This window comes from Opisthorchis viverrini (assembly GCF_000715545.1).
Source record: "Opisthorchis viverrini unplaced genomic scaffold opera_v5_495, whole genome shotgun sequence".
NCBI lineage: Eukaryota > Metazoa > Platyhelminthes > Trematoda > Opisthorchiida > Opisthorchiidae > Opisthorchis > Opisthorchis viverrini.
Window position 1 is genome coordinate 241,981 of NW_008752150.1, and position 20,704 is coordinate 262,684.

At 45.2% G+C, this 20,704-nt stretch overlaps 2 protein-coding genes across 2 annotated transcripts in view; one reads left to right on the forward strand and one right to left on the reverse strand.

Annotated features, from left to right (window-relative positions):
* Nucleotides 1-16,163, reverse strand: part of T265_11386 (hypothetical protein) — a gene marked incomplete at both ends in the record, with an annotated part of 33,893 nt that extends 17,730 nt beyond the window's left edge. The window contains 6 exons of the mRNA XM_009178024.1: nucleotides 822-1,002; nucleotides 2,925-2,992; nucleotides 3,040-3,216; nucleotides 15,475-15,666; nucleotides 15,704-15,809; nucleotides 16,051-16,163. Of these exons, the coding sequence (XP_009176288.1) occupies nucleotides 822-1,002; nucleotides 2,925-2,992; nucleotides 3,040-3,216; nucleotides 15,475-15,666; nucleotides 15,704-15,809; nucleotides 16,051-16,163 (837 nt within the window). The remainder of the gene's footprint in view (nucleotides 1-821; nucleotides 1,003-2,924; nucleotides 2,993-3,039; nucleotides 3,217-15,474; nucleotides 15,667-15,703; nucleotides 15,810-16,050) is intronic.
* Nucleotides 10,479-10,667, forward strand: T265_11385 (hypothetical protein; the record flags this gene model as incomplete). The annotated part of the gene is made up of 1 exon (XM_009178025.1): nucleotides 10,479-10,667. The coding sequence occupies one exon, from the start codon at nucleotides 10,479-10,481 to the stop codon at nucleotides 10,665-10,667; it is 189 nt and encodes a 62-aa protein (XP_009176289.1).
* Nucleotides 16,164-20,704: the final 4,541 nt, after the last annotated feature.

Genomic DNA, 20,704 nt, shown 5'->3' on the forward strand with positions numbered 1-20,704 from the left:
TGTATAGCAGATTTTTCGTATTGCTGATTTGCTGAGCCCATGCAAAGTGTGTGCATCTACCGGTTTCCGTCTGTCAAATGTTTTCTTTCGGTCTCAGCTTATTATTGGGGAATCATGGGTTTTCATTGGACTATTGACATTATTTGCCGCTGTGTATAACTCATTGGATGTTCAAACATACTCGCCCGTGAATGATCGGAATCAGCAACTGTTTAAAATTGCAGTATTACGAACTGGGTAGTGGAAACTTCTACTGAAGGCTGGAAGGCGGTTTTCAAGTTCGCATCACCACTGGTCGATAGTATTATCGGCCCGTAGAGTACCAGTCTCATTTAGGTCCTGTATTGCCTGGTAACCCCGCAAGACAGAATCACGAAGCCTAATCGAAATGTAACATTTTTACGTGTCTAGGCCAGGCAGGGGACGAAATGAAACGAAGCTTGCACGTGTTCAGCTAAACAGCCAGAAACGGTTGCAGCTGTTCATCATCATCAGCTGTAAAAACCGCGTACTTGCCGAACAGTGGTTCTAACTACCCACTCGAGTTTCCCACGTTGGATGTATCGAGCATTTCAGAGTAGCTATCACGTGATCGAACGAAAACATGCTCTTGTGGCTGGGTTCACACAAAGCGTAATGTGTAGACAGTCCAGGTTTATGCTGGTGGTCACTTGCCTACCATGGCGTGTAAAGAATAGCTATGACAGTAGTCCGTATAATCCTACGTGCGGAATAGGTTTAGAAATTCGGCGCAACAAACAGTTAGGTCGAGATTAAGTTGAATTAGTCACTTGACTCATTAGGTTGGTGCGAGAACTAACTTGGAACGCCATATTGGTAGCAGCGCGCTCGGTGCAGATGAGAATGCAAGAGGCGCGGACGGAGCGAACGGCAACATAGTCAATATCGGGATGAAGCCAACAGTTGGTTTGACCGTACATTGTTTCCGGACGCAACGTTGCTGCGGTGAGATAAATGGGCTCTTTCATGCGGTCGATTGAGCTGGAATATAGAGTGGCGCGGTTCGTAAAAAGAAAAATATGAATGGAAAAAGAGTTCTATGGATAAATCGTCCTCTTATCAGCCATCCAGTAGCAAGGCAGACCGTAAAGAAGGAGACACCCTTAACTAAGTGGTTCTTTCATCTTGTTAACTTATCCGAAGTCTAATGCGGATATTCTGGATGGAATCATATCCACAACTGACTCGGAATACATAGAATTCATCCGCGCCAGCACTCATCATCATCATCACTGCCAGCTGTAAGAACCGCGTACTGGTCGTACACTGGTTGTAGCTGCCACAGTTTCGTTCGCGCATTGCACGCGCGAGCTGGTAAATTGGTGCATAAATCTAGCACTTCGAGCTCCGAATCAACGCAGTCCAGCATGATCAAGTGCGAGTGAAGAGTGATGGCAGCCGAGCACGTGTGCTGTTCAGTGAGTGCGGTGAATCAGTTCAAATCCCCCAATCTGAAAGCTGAGCACTGCTCTACGCAATTCCACTGTGGACCAACTATATGGGAGGAAATTTAAGCTCAGAACGGCCGACAACACAGTTCACACAGATAAGTATTTTAGTAACCCAATGATAATCGAGCTAAAACCAAACAAATAGATACCCGAAATCGTGGTTCTCGAATTCTGGAGTACGAAATCGAAAATGATAAGAAATCGAAAATAATAATCCATCCAGCCAATGAACGTGACGAGCAACGTTCGTCTATGTATCAAATGTTCAACAGAAGCGGATAAAGACAAAAAAAATGACTCTAACCGACTTCCACAGACAATACGGTATATAACACAGTCACTCTTTTTTACAACTTCTGCATCTGTAGTGTCCCTTCGGACGCTAAACAACTGAATTTACATAACATAGTCGCCAGTCCATTACGAGATCTTAAGCTTCATATGAGTAACTGATTCAAAGAACCAGTACTGGGCCCTGAATAGCACGACGCAAGTAGTTGAGGTATGAATAGGGAGAACACGTCCGAGTTTTTGTTGGTGAAACAAGATAAACTATTCGAAAGAATAACGAGCCCCACCAATCCTAAATAACGCGGAGTCCGAGAGACTTGCTGATAGGAAAATTGGCTCAAGTTTTGGTGGACTGATAGTCCTGCTTCTCATTGGATACGTGCCGCCAGACACCACAGTTGGACAAAGGCTTAACAGGAAATCTCAACTGTATTTTAGACACTTCTATGATGTCATCGTTAAAATTTAGGCGGAACTTTTTAGAGACTTTGTAGACATGAAAACTATTGACGGGGAAAGAAAAAAGAACCCAAGATTTGGAAGAGTTTTGTATCTACAGTTTGCCGGAGACGAAGCCCACTGAGACATGGTTCAAGATTATGGTAGTAGGTAGCGGCCAAACCCTGTAATCCCTCTTTCTCAAGATGCTCACAAAAGATTTGCTATTCACGCATCATATGTAGAGTAACCCCAGTTAGCTGTCCTCGCGTGCTGGAGATTGCACTGAAAAGATGGGTAAAAAGGAATGTAATAACTAGCCTGAAAGATTGCCAGTAACCTGCCTCGAAAACTTAGTCGGATCCTGATTTCAGACCCACAACGGAACGCCATGATTTCGAAAGCGTCGTCACCGCACCTGACCTCACCACTTGAAGTTGCTCAGCTACTTCAATGAGGACACCGTATGGAAGTCATCTGTATGCAAGTCTCGGAGTCAAAAATAGAACACGACATCACTTCCTGTTACAACTGAGGCGGTATTTTTCAGTCCAACGTTGCAGACATCTTACTGGATAAAGAATGGTTGTACTGAGAAGTTCATCAGTATCAAACCCCCTAGAATGTCCCGAAATAACTCTTTAAAGAGAATCGTAAGACTAAAAAGGAGTAAAACAACTCCATTATTCCCCTCAGTGCGATTTCGAAAAAAACAATACGTACCTGAGTTGAATAGGTGGATCCGAGATTAGCTTCAGTTTAATGAGAGTGTACTCCTGAGGACCAACGCCCTAGAATGAATGACAAACATAAGTAACCTGCGCATGATTCAGCCTACCTCTCCAACGCTCCTTTCGTGATCCATGCAAGGTTGATTATCTTTTGGAGAGAATATCGTGTACCGTTTTCCGTACTGTACCTTTCCGAGCTTTCTCAGGCGAAGATATTGCCAACGCACGAAGGAATCATAGAACGGGTTGATCTCGGTTGTCACAAACGAACGACGCCAATCCACCTGAGGGAAAAATTCAGAGACCCGGAATAAATTGCCCCATGTGATACCAAAAAAGAGTCAACCTGGTCAAAATCAAATAATTCAGCTGTGATAACCTTACGTTTCCGTCACACACTCCGAGGAAGGCACGAGGGCTGAGCTACAAAAAGTTTGCAGAGACCTGGACAGAAACACTCAGGAAGCTGAAAATGAGTTCGAACTACGGACGATGAGCCTTAATTAGCAAGTCATATGAAGGCCAGTAAGGTCAGCAGCGCTTGGGCAGGATAAAGATCGATATGATACGTAGGTCATTCAGAGCAGTCCACAAATTCTGAGAGCGCCCTAAGCTAGAGTTGTGGAGTTGGCCCAATCCTTCCGAATATTTCGACCACCAGGCGATTCCGTAAAGGTTGACAGGTTTACAAGAAAAATCACACCACTCACGTGTCACAGCGTTGTCAAACTGGAGGAAGCGATGCGGTCAAGTTCGGCTTATGAGGTCAACAGGTTAGGAGCGAATCCTAACCGAAGACATTCAGGTAACTAGCTTTCACCCCGATGCTAAAACACTAGGTATTGTAACCTCGGTTAATATAAACGTACTACAGTGAGAAGGATGTAGAAATGGGCATGAAACTCAAACCTAAAGCCAATAAGCTTTCGCCCGGAGGTCACTTATAACTTTCATTGCTAAACTTTAATCGTATATAAACACATGTATGTAGGGCAGGACATACTGAACAAAAGAAAGAGCAATGGAATCATTTTTGCACCACTCCAAGGCAAGGCTACCAGACGACAGATGGTCGAGCCGCTATAATACAGTGTCACAAAGGTCTGAGCAGAATAAAGTAAAAAGCAACGGTGGGAATGAAGAACCATTTCCCTCAAGCTCATGCTGTGAACTCGGTAAACCAATGCAATAAAATGGTTTATGAAGTAGATGGCATGCCTAAACTGATTGTTCATTGCCAGTCTGTTAGTCAGGGTTTCCGAGTTTTGATCAATAACAACACCTCACCAGCAAACTGTCAATTAATCTGGCAACTACGTAAATAGTGCACCATACCTTGAGACGAGGATCGTAAATTTTGCGTTCGGAACATGCTCTCGGCATGGATATATGGCGATTCCATAATGCTACATCATCCTACTTGCCCCATAACGATTCGGTGTCAGCGAACCAATACAAGGTGGATGGTTCGCCGACTAGTAGTCTCCGACAGCGACCTAAGTAATTGTCTACGCGTTTCTCATCACTCTAACTAACCTCCTGTGTTAACTAAGATTCAGGGTAGGCAGCTTTTCCGTATAATCTTTAAAGCCTCTTAGCATGAAGAGAACTAAGTGGAACTAAGTGGAGCTAAGTGGAACCACACGAATTAGATAGTTCGACGCTCTACCTTCAATGACGGTGATCAACTGCCTTTTTTGCAGTAATCCTCCAAAAAATTGGTGTTGAAAAAAGGGTGTCTCCAAGACAATACAGGGATTTCCTGTCCCCAATATTTTTTTGCTTGAAAGGGTTGGGAACCCTATGAAGACATACCCCAACGTACAGCACGGCTATTCAGCAACAGAAAAGGTAAGGATAAGGCGCGAAGTGGGTTGGACCAAAGTGTTGACAGTTAGTGAAAGAAAACTTCCTTCTTGAAATAGAGATGGTTTCCGCGAGGCTTGAGACTAAATCTGTGCTTATCCAATCACTTTTCTTCAATTTGTATTGCAAGGTTTGTTTAGTTTCCTTGCTGGTTCCCCTACCATGCTCAAACATATTACGCGCCTCACCTAGTGCAGAGGCACGGATCTGCACTCGTTTCGCTTCCACAGAACGTTGAGCATGCTGTCGAGCTCCCACTACTCGCTTCGAATTCCACCGAGATACAACATACATTAACTAATCAAAATAGCGTCACCAACACATTCATAAAGACGTACCTTCGCAAAGCTAGATGGTTATGCCGCCAAGGTGAGTAGATAGATTTACTGCCCGGGTAGTTGAAATACTTCAGACAACACTGTTGACAGATTGCATGCTAGCTTGCCTCGGTTCCCTCTAAGCCATACACCTATGAAGCTGATGTTTCACACCCCTCCACCTCGTGACCGACGTCACCTCGACTGAGGCGAGAATTATGACGAAGGTCAAGGGACAACTCAGACATGAAGTTTATTCTAGTGTAGAGTAGAGGTTCTGACCGAAAAACCTTGACTTTGATTGTTTTCAGTCGCACTCACCCCGGTGTACGTACAACTCCGTATCTACTTATTCGCTGATACACGTTCGCGAGACGTTCCTCCTGCCAGCAAAAAGGGGCTCACAATAACACTCGGACACCTTATGTTTCCTGATTGGCCGTCTACCATGTTCAGTAGTTTATCTCACATCCTCATCCACCCTGAGCGATTTATTCGCTCGTCCAGTTGGCAAGTGTTCGTGACACTAGTGAAAATTTTGCTAAATCGTCCGTTGAATCCGAATTATTGTTGTTCGGAACCCTCGCAATCTCACCAATGAGCGCCTCTCCTAGCACAATGCCGCCTTCGAGGAATCGCACTACCTGGTGGGAATTGACCATCATATCATTACATCAGTGCATTAATTTGCTTTTGACGATCTCATTCAACGTCATCGAATAAAAGTCATCATCAAAATGTCATACACAGATTACCAGTTATTCTCTATGGACTAGGCGACAATGTACCGAGAGATGCACATTGCTCATCTACGAAGCGCGCACTTGGATTCTGATGTGAGCATGAAATACAAAGAGCCTAATTGTACTGGCTGTTAGAAAGCTTGAACCTATCAGCAGGTTGCAAGCTACAGTATTACAATGCGAAACCTAGATGGCTCTCCACTATATGACCCGCCTTCCTGAAACACGACACAAACGGAATCAACAGTTCAGACTCGAGAACCTGTTACTGGCTATACCACAACGGCAAAGAAGACGATTAGGATTTCCGAGGCGTCGTACTCACGCTTGGTAGCCAGGGTCACAATGGTCTGTGAGATCTCAAGAACTCACTTCATGGAAACCCCGCTGTATTCCATCACCACCTCAGTCAAGCCCTACTTCTACGTCGAATATCACAATTAAACGATACAGAAGATAAACTGCGTTTGACCAGCAACGTACTCGTGCGACCACCATCTATCAGGGAGAGTAGCAAGTTTAACTCCAAATCGTTAGCGGAAAACAGGCCATGAAGTGACAAGTGGAAATGAAAGTAGCTACTACCAAGTAGAAGGCACTAGATCTTCGAGCCTTCCTGGATGAGATCCACGTGACTCTATGTGGAGGTCAGAAACGATACAGGACGGACACATCACCGATCCAAGTGGCGAGTCAGCGGCCACTCCTTATCCAAGTTAATGCTTGTTTGTCTTTGCATGCTGGTTTCGTGTTTAGTGAGGTTTACAAGGGACGCTGATAGCACCTTGTTCTAACATGATGCTGAGACATTTAGTTCAAAGATTTCGGAAAGTCTAGGCGTCTCGTCTTAGGCAGCTTTCCTTAGGGACTCGGAGATTTTTGCAGTAAGTTCTCAATCCTCCCCTTTTTTCTTACTAAAGTCCTCCTCCCATGGTTGTATGAGAGTTGGGCACAAGTTTCCACTGCTGGTGTAGTGCAGCTCCTGACGACGATGGCGACCGTGCAAGGCGTAGGCAACAACTGGGTCAAGGTCGCTGTTAAAAATCTGCGGGATTGGCTCTGAACAAATCATCTGTATCGAATGATGTAGCCAGAGTATAGCAATATGGTCGCACCATGATAACTGCGCGCACAGAGGGATATGTATGGTATAAAGAATAGGTTGTGTAACCAAGTGAGTTGGAAGCTTGTTGAATCCAGTTTGTTTTCCATTATTCCAAGCGATATCCAGGTGCTGCGCGAAATTCGAAGATAAAAGTCATGACAGACCCCCAGTAATCAAGTATGGTACCCGCGTTTAATCAAGACGGCTCTACCGAAGGAATAAAACCGAGGTTGAGTTCTTCAAAAGGACCAGGAATGAACCCAAAACCTTATCAGTTTCGAGCTGCACTAGTTTTAGGTGAATATAACGAAGACTGTCAACCGAGTAAACAGTGGAAAAAATTCCGGAAGACGAGCCAGAGAACTCTTGATTAAGTTGCTCCACACCAACGACTGCAATGGTCCGTCACAGCTTTTCTCCCACCATAGTAGACTGAATTAAGACAGTTTAAACGTCCAATCTCGAGTTCGTTGAGTACTAATGGATGCAGCATACCATCATTGCATCGTTACTAGTTTTGACGACATAGCCCGTTTTCGTGAACTCGTGCTGCGTCTTTCCTTTGTACTCCTCGCTACACTGTCACATTTTCAATACATCCCATTAGCCACCAAATCAGATTTGTGTCATTCTAATCAGTTTTTCAACTGCGAATTGTACAGGAGAGAACAGTGGTTTCAGTTGCCAGCCCTCAGTCACCACAAAGGGAGGTTGAAGCTTGACAGCGGTGAAATGCCGGAAATGAAGTTTAATAAGAATTAATACAGGAGCAAAAATGATTTTGTGGTTTAACTGTTTTGTTCAGAGTCCAACCACGGCACCAAGTGATGGAAAGCTTTTTTATCTAAGCTCTTAAAAAAAAGAAAATCTCACAATTCGCATGAGCCTTTCATCAGAGAAATCGTCACTCGGGGAGCCAGTCGATACGTGACCAAGTAGAGCAAATCATGTGATTGGAAGATGAGTGGTGCCGCATCCTGTCTGAGTGTGAGCTGTGCACGCAGCTGATCAACCACCCGTGACCAAATGACGGTGTTCAACTATGGACCAGCAAGTCGCAGGTTCGAATCATCCCACAGACTCGTAAAATACACACTGTTGACAATCCCCAATAAGAATTAACAGTCACGAAGTTTCACGGCTATTCTACAAAGGTTGGTACCACCTGCGGGACAAAATCTTGACCGACAAGACGATAGACTTCAGCAGCATTAGGTACTCACATCAAAAATGCACAACACGGCGTAGACATCGGTGGTTAAAGGCAATCTGATCGTTTTTTATCTCCCACGAGCGCGGCTAAATTTAGCATTATTAAAACAGCATGCGGCGGTCTGCAGCATTGCACGTTCTTCTCTACAAAGACAATCTAAAAACATGCCGCCACCAGATGAGGTTTTTCCGACTCTGGCACTCAGTTCGTCATCAAAAGAACTAGCAGAGTTGATACAAGCACATAGGTGAAATTGGGTTGGCAGATGAAACGTTACAAATACGAAGATATTTCTGATTTTTCGTCCAACCTGCTGTTGAGAGCAGTAAGCGGGTTTCAATTCGATGGCCCTTCGTTCATTAGTGCACCTTGCCACGATGGTAGTCATGTCAAAGCAATAATGCGCACGTTACAAATGGTTGTTAAATTCCAATTACACTGTTACACCACTTTAATTGGCTCACACCCAAACTCGTAATCGAACAAGAGGTGTGCCATCATCCTATCAACCAATCGTACCAGCTGATTTACACTTAATTACACATGCTCCTTGGAACATGTGGCTTGAACTCGGCCAAATTAGTGTCATAGGCAGACAAGACAATCCAGTTTGTATTCAGTTATCGGGGGAGAGCACAACCATACGAGCTACACAATATCATCGAGACAATAAAGAGTATGGTAACAGTATCGACCCGGCACGATGGAAAGACGAATTGGCAAGTCTACGTGATGAATGTTAGTACTTTAGGGCGAACAGATACCGTACAGACAACTGAAGGTGAGAATGTATGAGCACGAGCTGAACATTTAAAACACAGAGTCAAACGATTCCGAGAGCTTCGACATCCCACGACTCTTACGATCAAGAATCCTAAAGAATAAACCCATAGGAGTGAACGCAACAGTGGAAACAGAGCTTTGCCATGAGTAAAATGATGAAAGTCCGCATTACCCTATGACACGTGGAACGAACTGCATGGATGAAGCTGTCTATTTATCAGAATATGGATAATCACCTGCGGATAACATCATTCTAGTCAGAAGCCTGCCGCATAGGGTTAATGCCACTTCACAGACTAAATAATGATGTAATAGGAGTAACACCACCCCCGTCAAAACGAAAATGTCGCCCGCAATTATCACTACCGCTATGTAAAAAAAATCAAATGCTTCAAGTGTACCTAACTGCCATTCCAACAGGTGAAGGCACCAGGGCTGGGATACTGAAAGGTTGTCCAAGCCTAGACAGGAGCAGCCGAGGTGCTGAGGTACGGACCGTCCGGTCCGTAAGCCAGTGCCTTAACCACTCAGCTATGCAACATCTAATGACATCACACTGTGTCAAAGATGAACCAGTGCTTAACACTCATCTCTTTCGAGAAACGAACGACTTTAAGTGAACTTTTTGCGAGATTTTAATATTTTCCAGCGTGATACACACCAATTTTGGTGGTGGTGGAGTCTCCGATTTTCCTCACGAACTGTCCAGTTTAGTCAACCCATTTATCCAGAAAAACAACCGTGAAAGAAGAGTCACCCAAGTACACAGTGAATCAGTGCAAGCTGTCCCGTTTTATTCCCCTGTAGACCATATCACCGACACCTTCATCATCACAATCACCGTTAAAATTAAAAACACACAATAAGTGTTCACCACTGTGGTGTATGCTCCATCCATGAGTACCGCTGGCCTGCTATTCTTTCTCCAGTTCGAAGTAGGAGAGGATCGAACGTTCAGATAACAAACTTTGAGCCTGTTTTTTCCCTCCGTGACTTTCAGTGTGATCAACAACTTTGGTAGATGAGTCTTTCCATTGATCGTCACCGTAATCATTGTTAGTATTCTTAGAGAACTCGACGATGAACTCCGGTTATTCTCTAAACTCAAAACAGGACTGCAAACGAACCTTTCCCGAAAAAAAATCTCGTGTTCGTTCCGATGTTGCACCATCCACTTAGATAGTGAATGACTAAAACATCATAGCGGAATACAGCGTTGACGCTGGTTCCGAGGGAATTTCCAAGACGTGTTAGACACGCACCTGCTGAATACTCAGGAATCCTGTTTCGGCTGTATCTGTTGGCAACAAGAAGGTGCATTCCAGTGATTATGGGGGAAACTATGATATGAAATTCGCCTCACATATAACACCCAATGGAATGAAGAGCGAGCTGTTTTTCATTCTGCCTCATCGTTCCGTCTTACAGGCACTCCCTCCCATTACTGAAGCAGTTCTTCAGGTAGAGCGAGAAGCTATCACTACCAGCTGAAAATTAAAATTCGCAACTGAAGCAAAAAATGAAACAGGCAACACCCGAGTCTTGCGTGAGTCGTATGGAACACATCGAAGCAGAATATAAGAGATCGTATATTCGAAACGAAGTGAAAAAGGATGGTTCAGGAGTTTCTACGCCGTCCTTAATACCACCGCAACTGGCAATTCACGACGACAATACCAAAATCAATCCTCTGGCATCACTTATATAAAACCCGAAAGGTATGCCGAAGGATTGCTTTCCCCACCCAATGACACTCCATAGAACCCGAATATATCCGTGAAACGTCTCAAAAACTAAAACAGGCGTTAGACTCGAGCTGTCTCTCTCCGGATGGTGGTACAGGAAGTCAGTCCGGTGGAACTAATATTAGCTGGCGTGAAACAAGTCTCAGCCAAATAAATAAGCGCACAGCACTCTACCCAAAGTCATAGGAAAGCAAGCTTTACAGTAGCGACTGATATGTATAAGGATTTCTATCCGAGTCCAGCGTGGTTTCTAGAATGGTTACTTACGTGTCTTCAACATATGACCGGAAAACATATGGCTGGACAAAATGGCGTTGGGGATTTTTAGTCACTCAGTAACTACGGTACGGCAGTTGGCAAAGTGCATCATGGACGTTAAAACCACACCACTGGAACTATGAAGTAAAATACATAGTTTAAGGCAGACGAACGAAGTTCGAAAGCAACCACGACGACAAGGCATCCCAAGGATGGGCTTTCAGGTCAGAATCAGTCAGCCTTTGGGTTCCGTACATCCGAAACACATCCTAGTTTAAATATCGGATCCCGAAGTAATATTTTGGCCCGAACTGAGGTGTGCACAGTTTAAACTGATCACATCCGGGGTTCCTTATCAAAACAGGAGTCGAAGATAAGGATGAGATCGGTGTTGTCACGTCAAGTAATGTGACATCTCAAAATCCTTCGCCAGAATGACCTCTGGGAGCTTCAGACCCATTCTTCAAACCCTATTCTTCAGTATGGCCTCTTATTCCCTACCAAACAAAAAACAAAGACTACGAGGATACCATCATGATTGACTGCTTATTGTTTTGATCAAATTTTTCGATCAAATTTTTCGTACGTACATTTCAGCTCACACACATGTTCATAGACAAGTAACGCGTTGTTTGTTCTCGACAACTCGGACTCCCTTCTAACTCGTTCTCCAACGCATTCTAAAAGTTACAGATACAAACGACAAACTCAAAGTCCGTTCTAAAAACTCAAGGAACCTCCTGCGAGTGAGCCCTGCGTATTGTAGCATCTAACCCGCTAACGAAATTACAGGCGGCTAACGGCACTCGCATAGCTACCTTCGGTCACTGACGCTCAACGCGGGTCTTCGCCGTGCATTCCCCTGGATCTTCACTACCGCCGACGTTCATGTTCCAATCATCGGTGCGGATTTCCTGACCAACTTCTCCCTGGCCGTCGATATCAAGCGGCAAAAGCTTCTGGATTCTTTGACGTCGCTTTCCGTCCCATCAACCCAGGTCGACGCCTCGTCATACCCACTTGGTATTCACGTCGCCCGTGTTTCAAAAATTCCGGTTTTTGACGATTTAATCAAAAAGTTTTCCAGTTTTCTTAAGCCGTCCTATTCGGTCTCGAGTGCGTCACATTTACTCGAGCACCACATAGCGACCACTGGACTCCCAGTTCACTCTCGCTCTGGACGACTATAACCTGAGAAGCTGCGTATCGCCAAAGCCGAGTTTGACCACATGCTGCAACTCAGAATCATTCGGCCTTCAAATTCATGTTAGGCTCCTCCTCTACATTCGGTCCCTAAGAAATCCACTGGTGACTGGCGACCGTGCTGCGACTACCAAGTGCTCAATTGTCGTACAGTCCCCGATCGCTACCCAATACCGCATATCCACGGTTCTGCACTGCAAGTACGGGAAAAACTGTATTCTCCAAAATCAACCTTGTCCGAGCGTATCACTAATTACCGGTTGCCCCTAACGACATTCCCGAAACTGCGATTACTACACCCTTTGATCTATTCGAATTCACACGCACGCCCTTCGGTCTTCGAAACGCTGCTCAAACGTCCCAACGCTTCATAGATCAGGTACTGCGTGGTTTAGACGTTTTCGCTTACATTGACGACGTGTTGGTGGCAAGCAAAACGATCGAAGAACAAAGATTACACTTGCAAGCTGTCTTCGAACGTTTCCAACAATATGGTATCACTATCAACCCAGATAAGTGTGTCTTCGCAGCAGATAAGCTTGATTTCCTCGGCCATCATATTAACTCCGAAGGAATCCGGCCGCTGCCGGATAAAACCACAGCTAACTCGGACTATCCCTACCTCAATTAACTCGAAGCATTCGTCGATTTTTGGGTACGGCAGATTCATTCCACGTTGCTCAGAGATCCTAGCGCCGCTAATCGACTTGCTCAAAGCAAACAACAAACGCTTGCAACTCACTGACGAAGCTGTCACTGCTTTCAACGCCATCAAAACCACTCTTTTGAAACTCACCACCCCCGGCCATTTGAATCCCAGTTCTGATTGTCACATACTAAGAGCGGACGCATCACAGAACGCTGTTGGTACAGTTCTTCAACAGGTAGTCAACAAAAGCACTCAAACACTGTTTTTTCTCTCGCAAACTTCAACCTGCACAAACCCGTTAGAGCACCTGTAGTAGAGTTCCTGGCGATCTACTTAGCTGTCAAACATTTTCGACACATACTCGAATGAAGAAAATTCACCATCTATACGGACCACAAACCTCTCGTTTTCGCCTTGAGAACATCTCCAAACAAACACTCACCAAGAGAGAACCGACATTTAGATTTCGTTGCGCAGTTTACAAGTAACACACGCTACATTGAATGCTCGGACAACGTCGTTGCAGATGCCCTCTTTCGCATTGAAGCAAACCATATTGCAACGACTCTCATCGATCTACAAGCCGTTGCATCCGCTCAACAAATGGAACCCGAATTTCCAGATTTTTCCAGCCTTTTGTCTCTCAAATTTGTTTGTGACGTATCCACAGGACGCCCAAAGCCTGTGGGAGACTGCCAAACTCGTGTCACAAAGATACGTTTGGCCAAAAGGAGATTCGCACATGGGCTAAGCAGTGTGTCGACTATCAGAAGAGCAAGATTCACCGACACACCATTTCTCCAAATGGCGTTTTTCAGCTGCCTGAATCGCGCTTTCGAAATATCCACATCGACTTGATTGGACTGTTGCCACCATTCAGAGGTTTTACACATATACACACTTGTGTCGGCCGTTTCACACGCTAGTGCATGGCCGTTCCGATCAACGATACACCTGCTGAAAATGTTGCTTGAGCCTCGTTGATAACTGGATCGCTACGTTCAGTGTACCTGCTACCATTAACACTGACCGGTGTCCACTGTTCAGATCACCACTCTTTCACGACCTCAAACGGTTACTTGGTACGGATCACTTCTGAACAACCGCATACCATCCGGCTGCCAACGGCATAGTCGAACGCTTCCGTCCACAACTCAAGGCATCGCTGATCGCCTCCTCTAGCACACACTGGTCGGAACGACTCTCGCTCATTCTTCTCAGTATACGTAATACTGTTAAAGAAGACTTGGGTTGCATAGCCTCCGAACTCGTCTTCGGTATACCTTACGCCTTCCAGGTGAAATGGTCGTCGACTCTGCAACCACTGGTGAAACAGATCCTAAGTACTACGCCTCCCCGCTTCGCCAATATATGTGTGATGTCCGCCCTTCACCGGCTCAACAGACCTCCATGCCCACTCCGGTAAATCCCGATCTTGCTACATGTGAATATGTTTTTGTGCACGTCGATGCGGTCCGAAAGCCCTTACAATCACCATACGAAGGGTCTTTCAGAATCATTTCTCGGAAAGGCAAAACTTTTGTCATTGATCATAACGGCCGCAAAGACACAGTTAACATCGATCGATTAAAAGTTGCTTACATCCACGTACGACCAACTTCTAATGATGAGCATAAAACAACTCCCTCCGTTACATAATCACACGGCCATACGAACCCTCCTTCGATCAAAACCACACATATACCCTCACTCCCAAGATCTGGTCGAAATCGAAAACTTCCTACTCGTTTCAAAAGCTAACTATTGTAACACATTTCTTTTCGAGCGTCATGCTCACCCATTTGACGCTCTAAGGGGGAGTTCTGTAGCACTTGTAAACTGCTACTTTTCATGCTCGGTATCATCTTCCTCCCTACTAATATCGATCGCATTACCGTACAAAAGTTTTTCACAGAAAGATAATCGCAACCGCCTGCTTTTAGGGTCCAACGTGGCTTTGGGACTTCTGTTAAGTGACTGTTGTTGTGACTGCTACAAATTCTAAACGTGAACGAAAATTTCAGCTACAAACACTGGACTCATCTATTCACACCTGTAATTTAATATTGCGGCCACCGGAGATTCGGGATACCAGGAAGGTAAAACTCTCTTGGTGTGGTGATTCAACGGAATACGGAATTTCCTGTTGTAACTATGAGTCAAGATTAACTTGGATTTTTCTCCTTGTGGCATTGTATCTAACTTACATTAGTAATCTGTTCTTTTCACTAGAGTATTCGTAGGGCCGCTAACCACTACAGTATGCACAAATTTGCATCCATGGATACATGTTTCCCAGTTTTGTCCTCAACACCTACTCAGTGCCCACAACAGTGAGACAAAATGTCCCATCCTGACATCGCAGTCCACTCGATCGCCAGGGTTGCAACCAAGGAGGATTTGAATGCTCCCTTACTAACGTTTCTACAAAGGATAGAGGTTAATGCCTCGGTCCGCTGAATTTTTTCAATGATGGCATATCGATCTGGTTGGCTGCTCCATGTTTAGGATGGGCTTATGGATGGAGGGACGATCCCATGGGAAGAGATAACGGATGCCCGATAGTGGCACAAGTCAAAGGCTGAATACTAAAGTATTCACTGGGCAACCAGGACCTGGTTAGACGGAACAATAGCAGAAACAAAATACGTTTCACTCACTTTAATCCCAAGGCGCTTTAGATCAGAGATGGTTCTCGCTGGAAAATACTCCAACCAATACATGGGGTCTCTGAACCTGGGAATCTCAGTAGGGTCAATACCGAGGCTCTCCATTATTTGCCACTGAAACTTCACATCACCGGATTTTGCAGAAGCCTTGCTTTTCTTGCTCTTGGTTGATTCCTGCCCAACCTATGACGAAAGTTAGACGAACACAAGTGTTATTTACCTCTTTGGACTCTGAAACTTCGCGAACGGACCCAAGATCCTCAGCTGGGAATTTAGGGGGACAGCCGTATTCCTCACATTCCCTGACTAGCTTATCTGCAGAGGCTCTGATAGGAGTACCCGTGCAGTGTAAGCCGAAGGGCCAGAGTGTCTGTTTGCCTTTCAGACGCGCGAAGCCAATTGAGAACTGAAAATCTTTACACATGTCCCCGAAGTTAGCTTACTTCACACTTCAATAGGGAAAACGTGTGTCCCAAATGCAGCCTACCGTTCATATACGGATAGGGAAACGTAACAAAATACTTTTCTACTCTATGAACATTGACCGAAATTTCACACAAAACTCACCCTTTCTCATCCTTTTTATCAGCAACAAATGAACGTTGCGAATCCCAGTAAGACTGAATGTCTTTCTCTAGTCGCAACAACTCTTCCAGCTTGGCCGTACCTTTTCGTGCCATCGCAACTGGAGAGGATTCGGAAAGAGGCCCGGCGGCAGATCACGGAGCCGATTGGTTACCACGTGTCAGCTGAAGGTCACGAGTTCACGAACCGATACGCCGACCCGTACAAGTATACGGCGAATTTCTCCGAAACCATAGCTTGTAGGTAGGGAGCTACTGCATAGTGCTTTACAATTTGATGGTATTTATTCGAAACTATAAAATATCCCTCAAACAGCAGCACTTTTACTACAATTTGTTTACAAAAGGTCTGCTTCGGATGCGACATTAGTTTTCATTGGCCGCAGTTGCTTAGCCTTGTCTCCGTGTGGACGACTCTCTGGAGAAACTGGTTCCTTCATCTGTTCTCCCCTGTATGAGATCTGGAAATATCTCGAAAGAATACATTAGCAATAATGATGTCGCCTCCATCCGCGCAAACTCAAAAATGAGCAGCCATTCGCGATTTGTGCGAAAAATGTTTCCTGTTTTGGCATCGGGCCTCCCGCCAGGCTCAGCCAAGTACTTCATCTCAGCAATTAAGTTTGGTGGATTTTCCATGATGGGCAGCACACGCTAAATCGGGCTCGCAGTACGGTTTTGTGAACGCCGGTATTCCGAGCTCTTGATAGCGCTCTGGAAAAAATCAGCATATTCGTTGGAAGCTCGATTAGACAGTACAATAAGATGGCCAGTGCTGTGGAGTTCTGACGGACTGAAGTGGTCTTGTTGTCGCATGTGACATGCTGGGTCTGGAAATACTACCGATAGAGTGAACTACGGGCAAGCCATCGGAATGGGTATGGCAGTCGCGGTACTGTCATCGTGAAGTCGGACTTGGGTTCAGAGACAGCCCTGTACATGAACACCTTAGGTGGTTCAGCTGAGGCTGTCGAGATAGCTGGGGTTGGCTTGGAAGTCTTGAGAAATTGAGACCAGCGTGGACAAAGGATATTCTTTGGCCAACTGAATGCGCATGGTGGTTCATTGACTCCATCCAAACGAGGTGGTAACAGCCATTTCTAGATGAGGTGCTCAAATTAGGAGAATATCAAAAAGGCCAGCTAGAAGGTAATAGGGCATTAGTGAGACTGCAGCCGGAAATGGGAGGCCTTTAAAATTATTACAATTTTCAACTGATGTAATGAGGCAACACTGACCGGTTTTAAAGGCGATGAGCGAAGTTAATGTTGAATGATGGTATGTGTCCGATGGCGACTTACGTGGCTACGCATGCATATGGGGAACGAGCATTCTCTGGAGGGTGCGTAACTTATATGAAAGATAGGCTTATTCTCAGCCGGTAGATACTGTCCTTCCAGAACCTTCGTGGCCGAAACGTTAACTTATAAGAAGAAACTGTCACTTGGCTCCCTGAAGGCTAAAACCTGCCATAATCTGCCAGATTTCTTGGAATGCGTTTCAATCAACCACACTTCCTGATTGTCGGCGCGCACTCAATTTTAGTGTTGCAGCACCGAGTGCAGAAACCGTTCAGGATAGTTTTTGGGAAATCGACACCCGCAAGTTTATACTTCTCACACGATTTGGGAGAGCTGTAAAAGAATAAATGAAGGATAATCATGTAATACTTGACCGTGCAGCTAGCAACCAAAGCACAATCTCTGTTTTGCGTCACCAGTGGGTGTACTGCAAATGTGGCAGGCGGCCAGTAAAACCAACGAAAAGCTAGGGAATCTGAAGAAGCTGGCACCCTGAGTGAATGTGCTCTTAAGGAACTGTACGCGATGTATCCGCTGACCAATGCCTTTTGGCAAATGAGACAGGGGAACCCAGGCGCAGCCACCTCTTATTATCTTAAACACAATCCCGAGATTTTCATGTTATTGTGCGATCGACTTCCGCCTAATCGACGGCCAACGGAAGAGGAGTTGTGCACCTGCAATACGCTGCTTAAGTATGGAGCGCCGTCGTCTAAAGTGTGGCAGTTTGTAGCCGATGAATTCGGAAGGGTCCTCAGCACTGATGACATGTACGGCTAACGCCGGAGTGAGTGATCAAGGGATGGTTGGTAGTTAATTTGGTAGATGATATGTCTTCAATCCTGACACAGCCTTGCTAGTTGGGGCTTGTGCTTGTGCTGCAGTCGGGGAAGGTTACTAAGGTTGTTCATGAGTCTCCATATGCCAGCGAATAAAACTGCTCCGACACTTCCCGGATGTGGCAAATGTCGATAGAGCACAAGTGACGAGCCCCATTGTGTAAGCTTTTTTAAACAAAAGCATTACGCCTTTCTGGTCACAGATGGCATGAGTGCTGGACGTCTGGTTACGTAAGCCTTTGTGCAAACTAACAGTTCCCCCTACGCTCATTTTAAGGTATGATGAGAAGACAGGATTAAATGAAGACGTTCATCATGAACAAACGGGCCGCACATGTGGGGGCGTCCTGCGATGAAATGTGGGCTATTTACACGTTTGCAGAGCTATCAGGAAGTTAGTATTTGTCATGCATTATCCGTGGATTGATCACAGGTGCCCTCTGTGAACACAGCAGCACATTTTGCTGCGTGGCTTGCCTAAAACGCCGCGCATTTGGTTTGCTGTTTACCAGACTAGCAAGCAAGCAATAGATCACATCTCTTGTTGTGGGTGATGATAATGCTCCAAAGACCTGCTAGATGGAACTTCAACTATTGATTCTAAAAAACATTTTCCATCGGCGCCGACCAAAGTCGTTCCACGGAACGCTTGGACTCAACCTGTCATCGCATCCCTAAATGCCGCACAGGCTGAATACCACCTTAGCTGGACTCGGTAACAACGACGAAAGACATTTCATTGACTCAGTACTCATTAAAGCCTCACTGCGGCATAGCGACCACTATGTGCTGACGTTTGATTTTATACGCTACTGAGTCAGAAATTCGGAACCACAGGAATAAGTTCGGAATCTCCGGCGTGCAGACTTCCAGAAATGAGTAGCATCTGTGTACAAGGAAAACCGAGACCAGTGTCTAGAAAATCCATCAGGCTGACTCGATGTTCATCCCGAAAGACCAGCGCACAACGGTATGGACAAAAGGCTGTCTAAAAGGATTTAGCTTCTTCTGAAAAAGGTCCTAATTTTTTCCCAAAAGGTAATCAACGGTGGCGCAGAAGACGAGCTAGCTTTTCGTAAAGCGCCTAACCGCCGTAATTAGAAAATGCGACAATGAAACGTACGAAACCGGCCACCAAATCAACCCCGGAAAAACAAAGTGTGCTATTTAAATATATGGGATTATTATAATACGCGGGTGAATACCTCGGTTATCCGTCATGTATTCCTTTCGAGCCTTCGCAAATTCCATAATCGGTCAAAGTCTATTTTTTAACAACTATCTCAAACTTTTCTTGGTGGCATGCCACGCCTTCGACGCACAATGCATTTTTCTGCAAAACCCCTTTGGGTCAAATAAAAACATTAACGTCAAAATGCTGCACTTCTTTGCACATGTCCTCAGTCCAAAAATCACTCTCATCATCCGTCACTCTTTTGCGATTTATTTTATTAGATCTCTTGAAATTCATTGGCGTACATTCGGCTTTGAACTTCGTGTGCTATGGCTTCGGAAGTGGCTTCAAAATCGTTCTTTGAGAAATTTGTGGGTTCATCGTTTCCATCCTTCACAGCATTTGAGAAGTCCTTAAATCAATAAATGAAGGATAACTTTGTGCTTTTGTGCGTTCATCCAAGACCATCGGGTAGCCGGCGAATCCGAAAAAGTTAGTGCACCAAGAGTGTTTTATAATACAAAAGTACGCGAAGCACCAGCTGTCCAGTGCGGTTTTGTCTAAAGTGGAAAAGGAACCAACTGGCAACGGCCTCTTATTTTCTCGAGCACAATTACAAATTGTCAAAGTTTCTGTACGACCGACTTCCAGTTAATCGATGTGTAACTGAAGATGGGTTGGGCACCGCAAGACCCTTCTGAAATATGAAACGCAGTCATCTGGTGTGCGGCAGTTTGTAGCGGATGAATTCGGAAAGATTCTTACCACTCAAGACATACAATTACCACCGGAAGTGTCTACCGGCTATGTTGGGTAGGTGCCGCATATTTGGGCTTGAATGTGGCGGAGGAAATGCCTTCGGTCCTGGCAAAACTTCGGAAGACCGGACGCGTCCTTGTGTGCCAGTCAGAGGAAAGTCACTATAGCCATATATGCTTCTCCCTATGGCAGCAGTTGGCGTTGTTCCGACGCTTTCCAGATGTGGTGAATGTAGACGGAACGCATGCAACAAATCGCGCTGGGTGAGTTTTTTAAAGCATTTCACATTCGGCATTTAGATATAAACTGTACACCTTCTTGATAACTGATGGCATGGGAACCGGGCATCCGGTTGTGTGCATTCGTAGAGAGCGAGCAGTTTGATCCCATGCGTAAACTGTTCGGATTATTCAAAAAAATGACGGGCAAAGCTTATTCGGTTAAAATCTTTGTAATGGACAAGTTGGCGGCGTAAATGCATGCAGCAAGAGTCGTGTTCGGCTACAACGTTGTGCTTTGCTACTTTCATGTCCGCAAAGCCATCAGGAAGCTCTTACGCGTCAT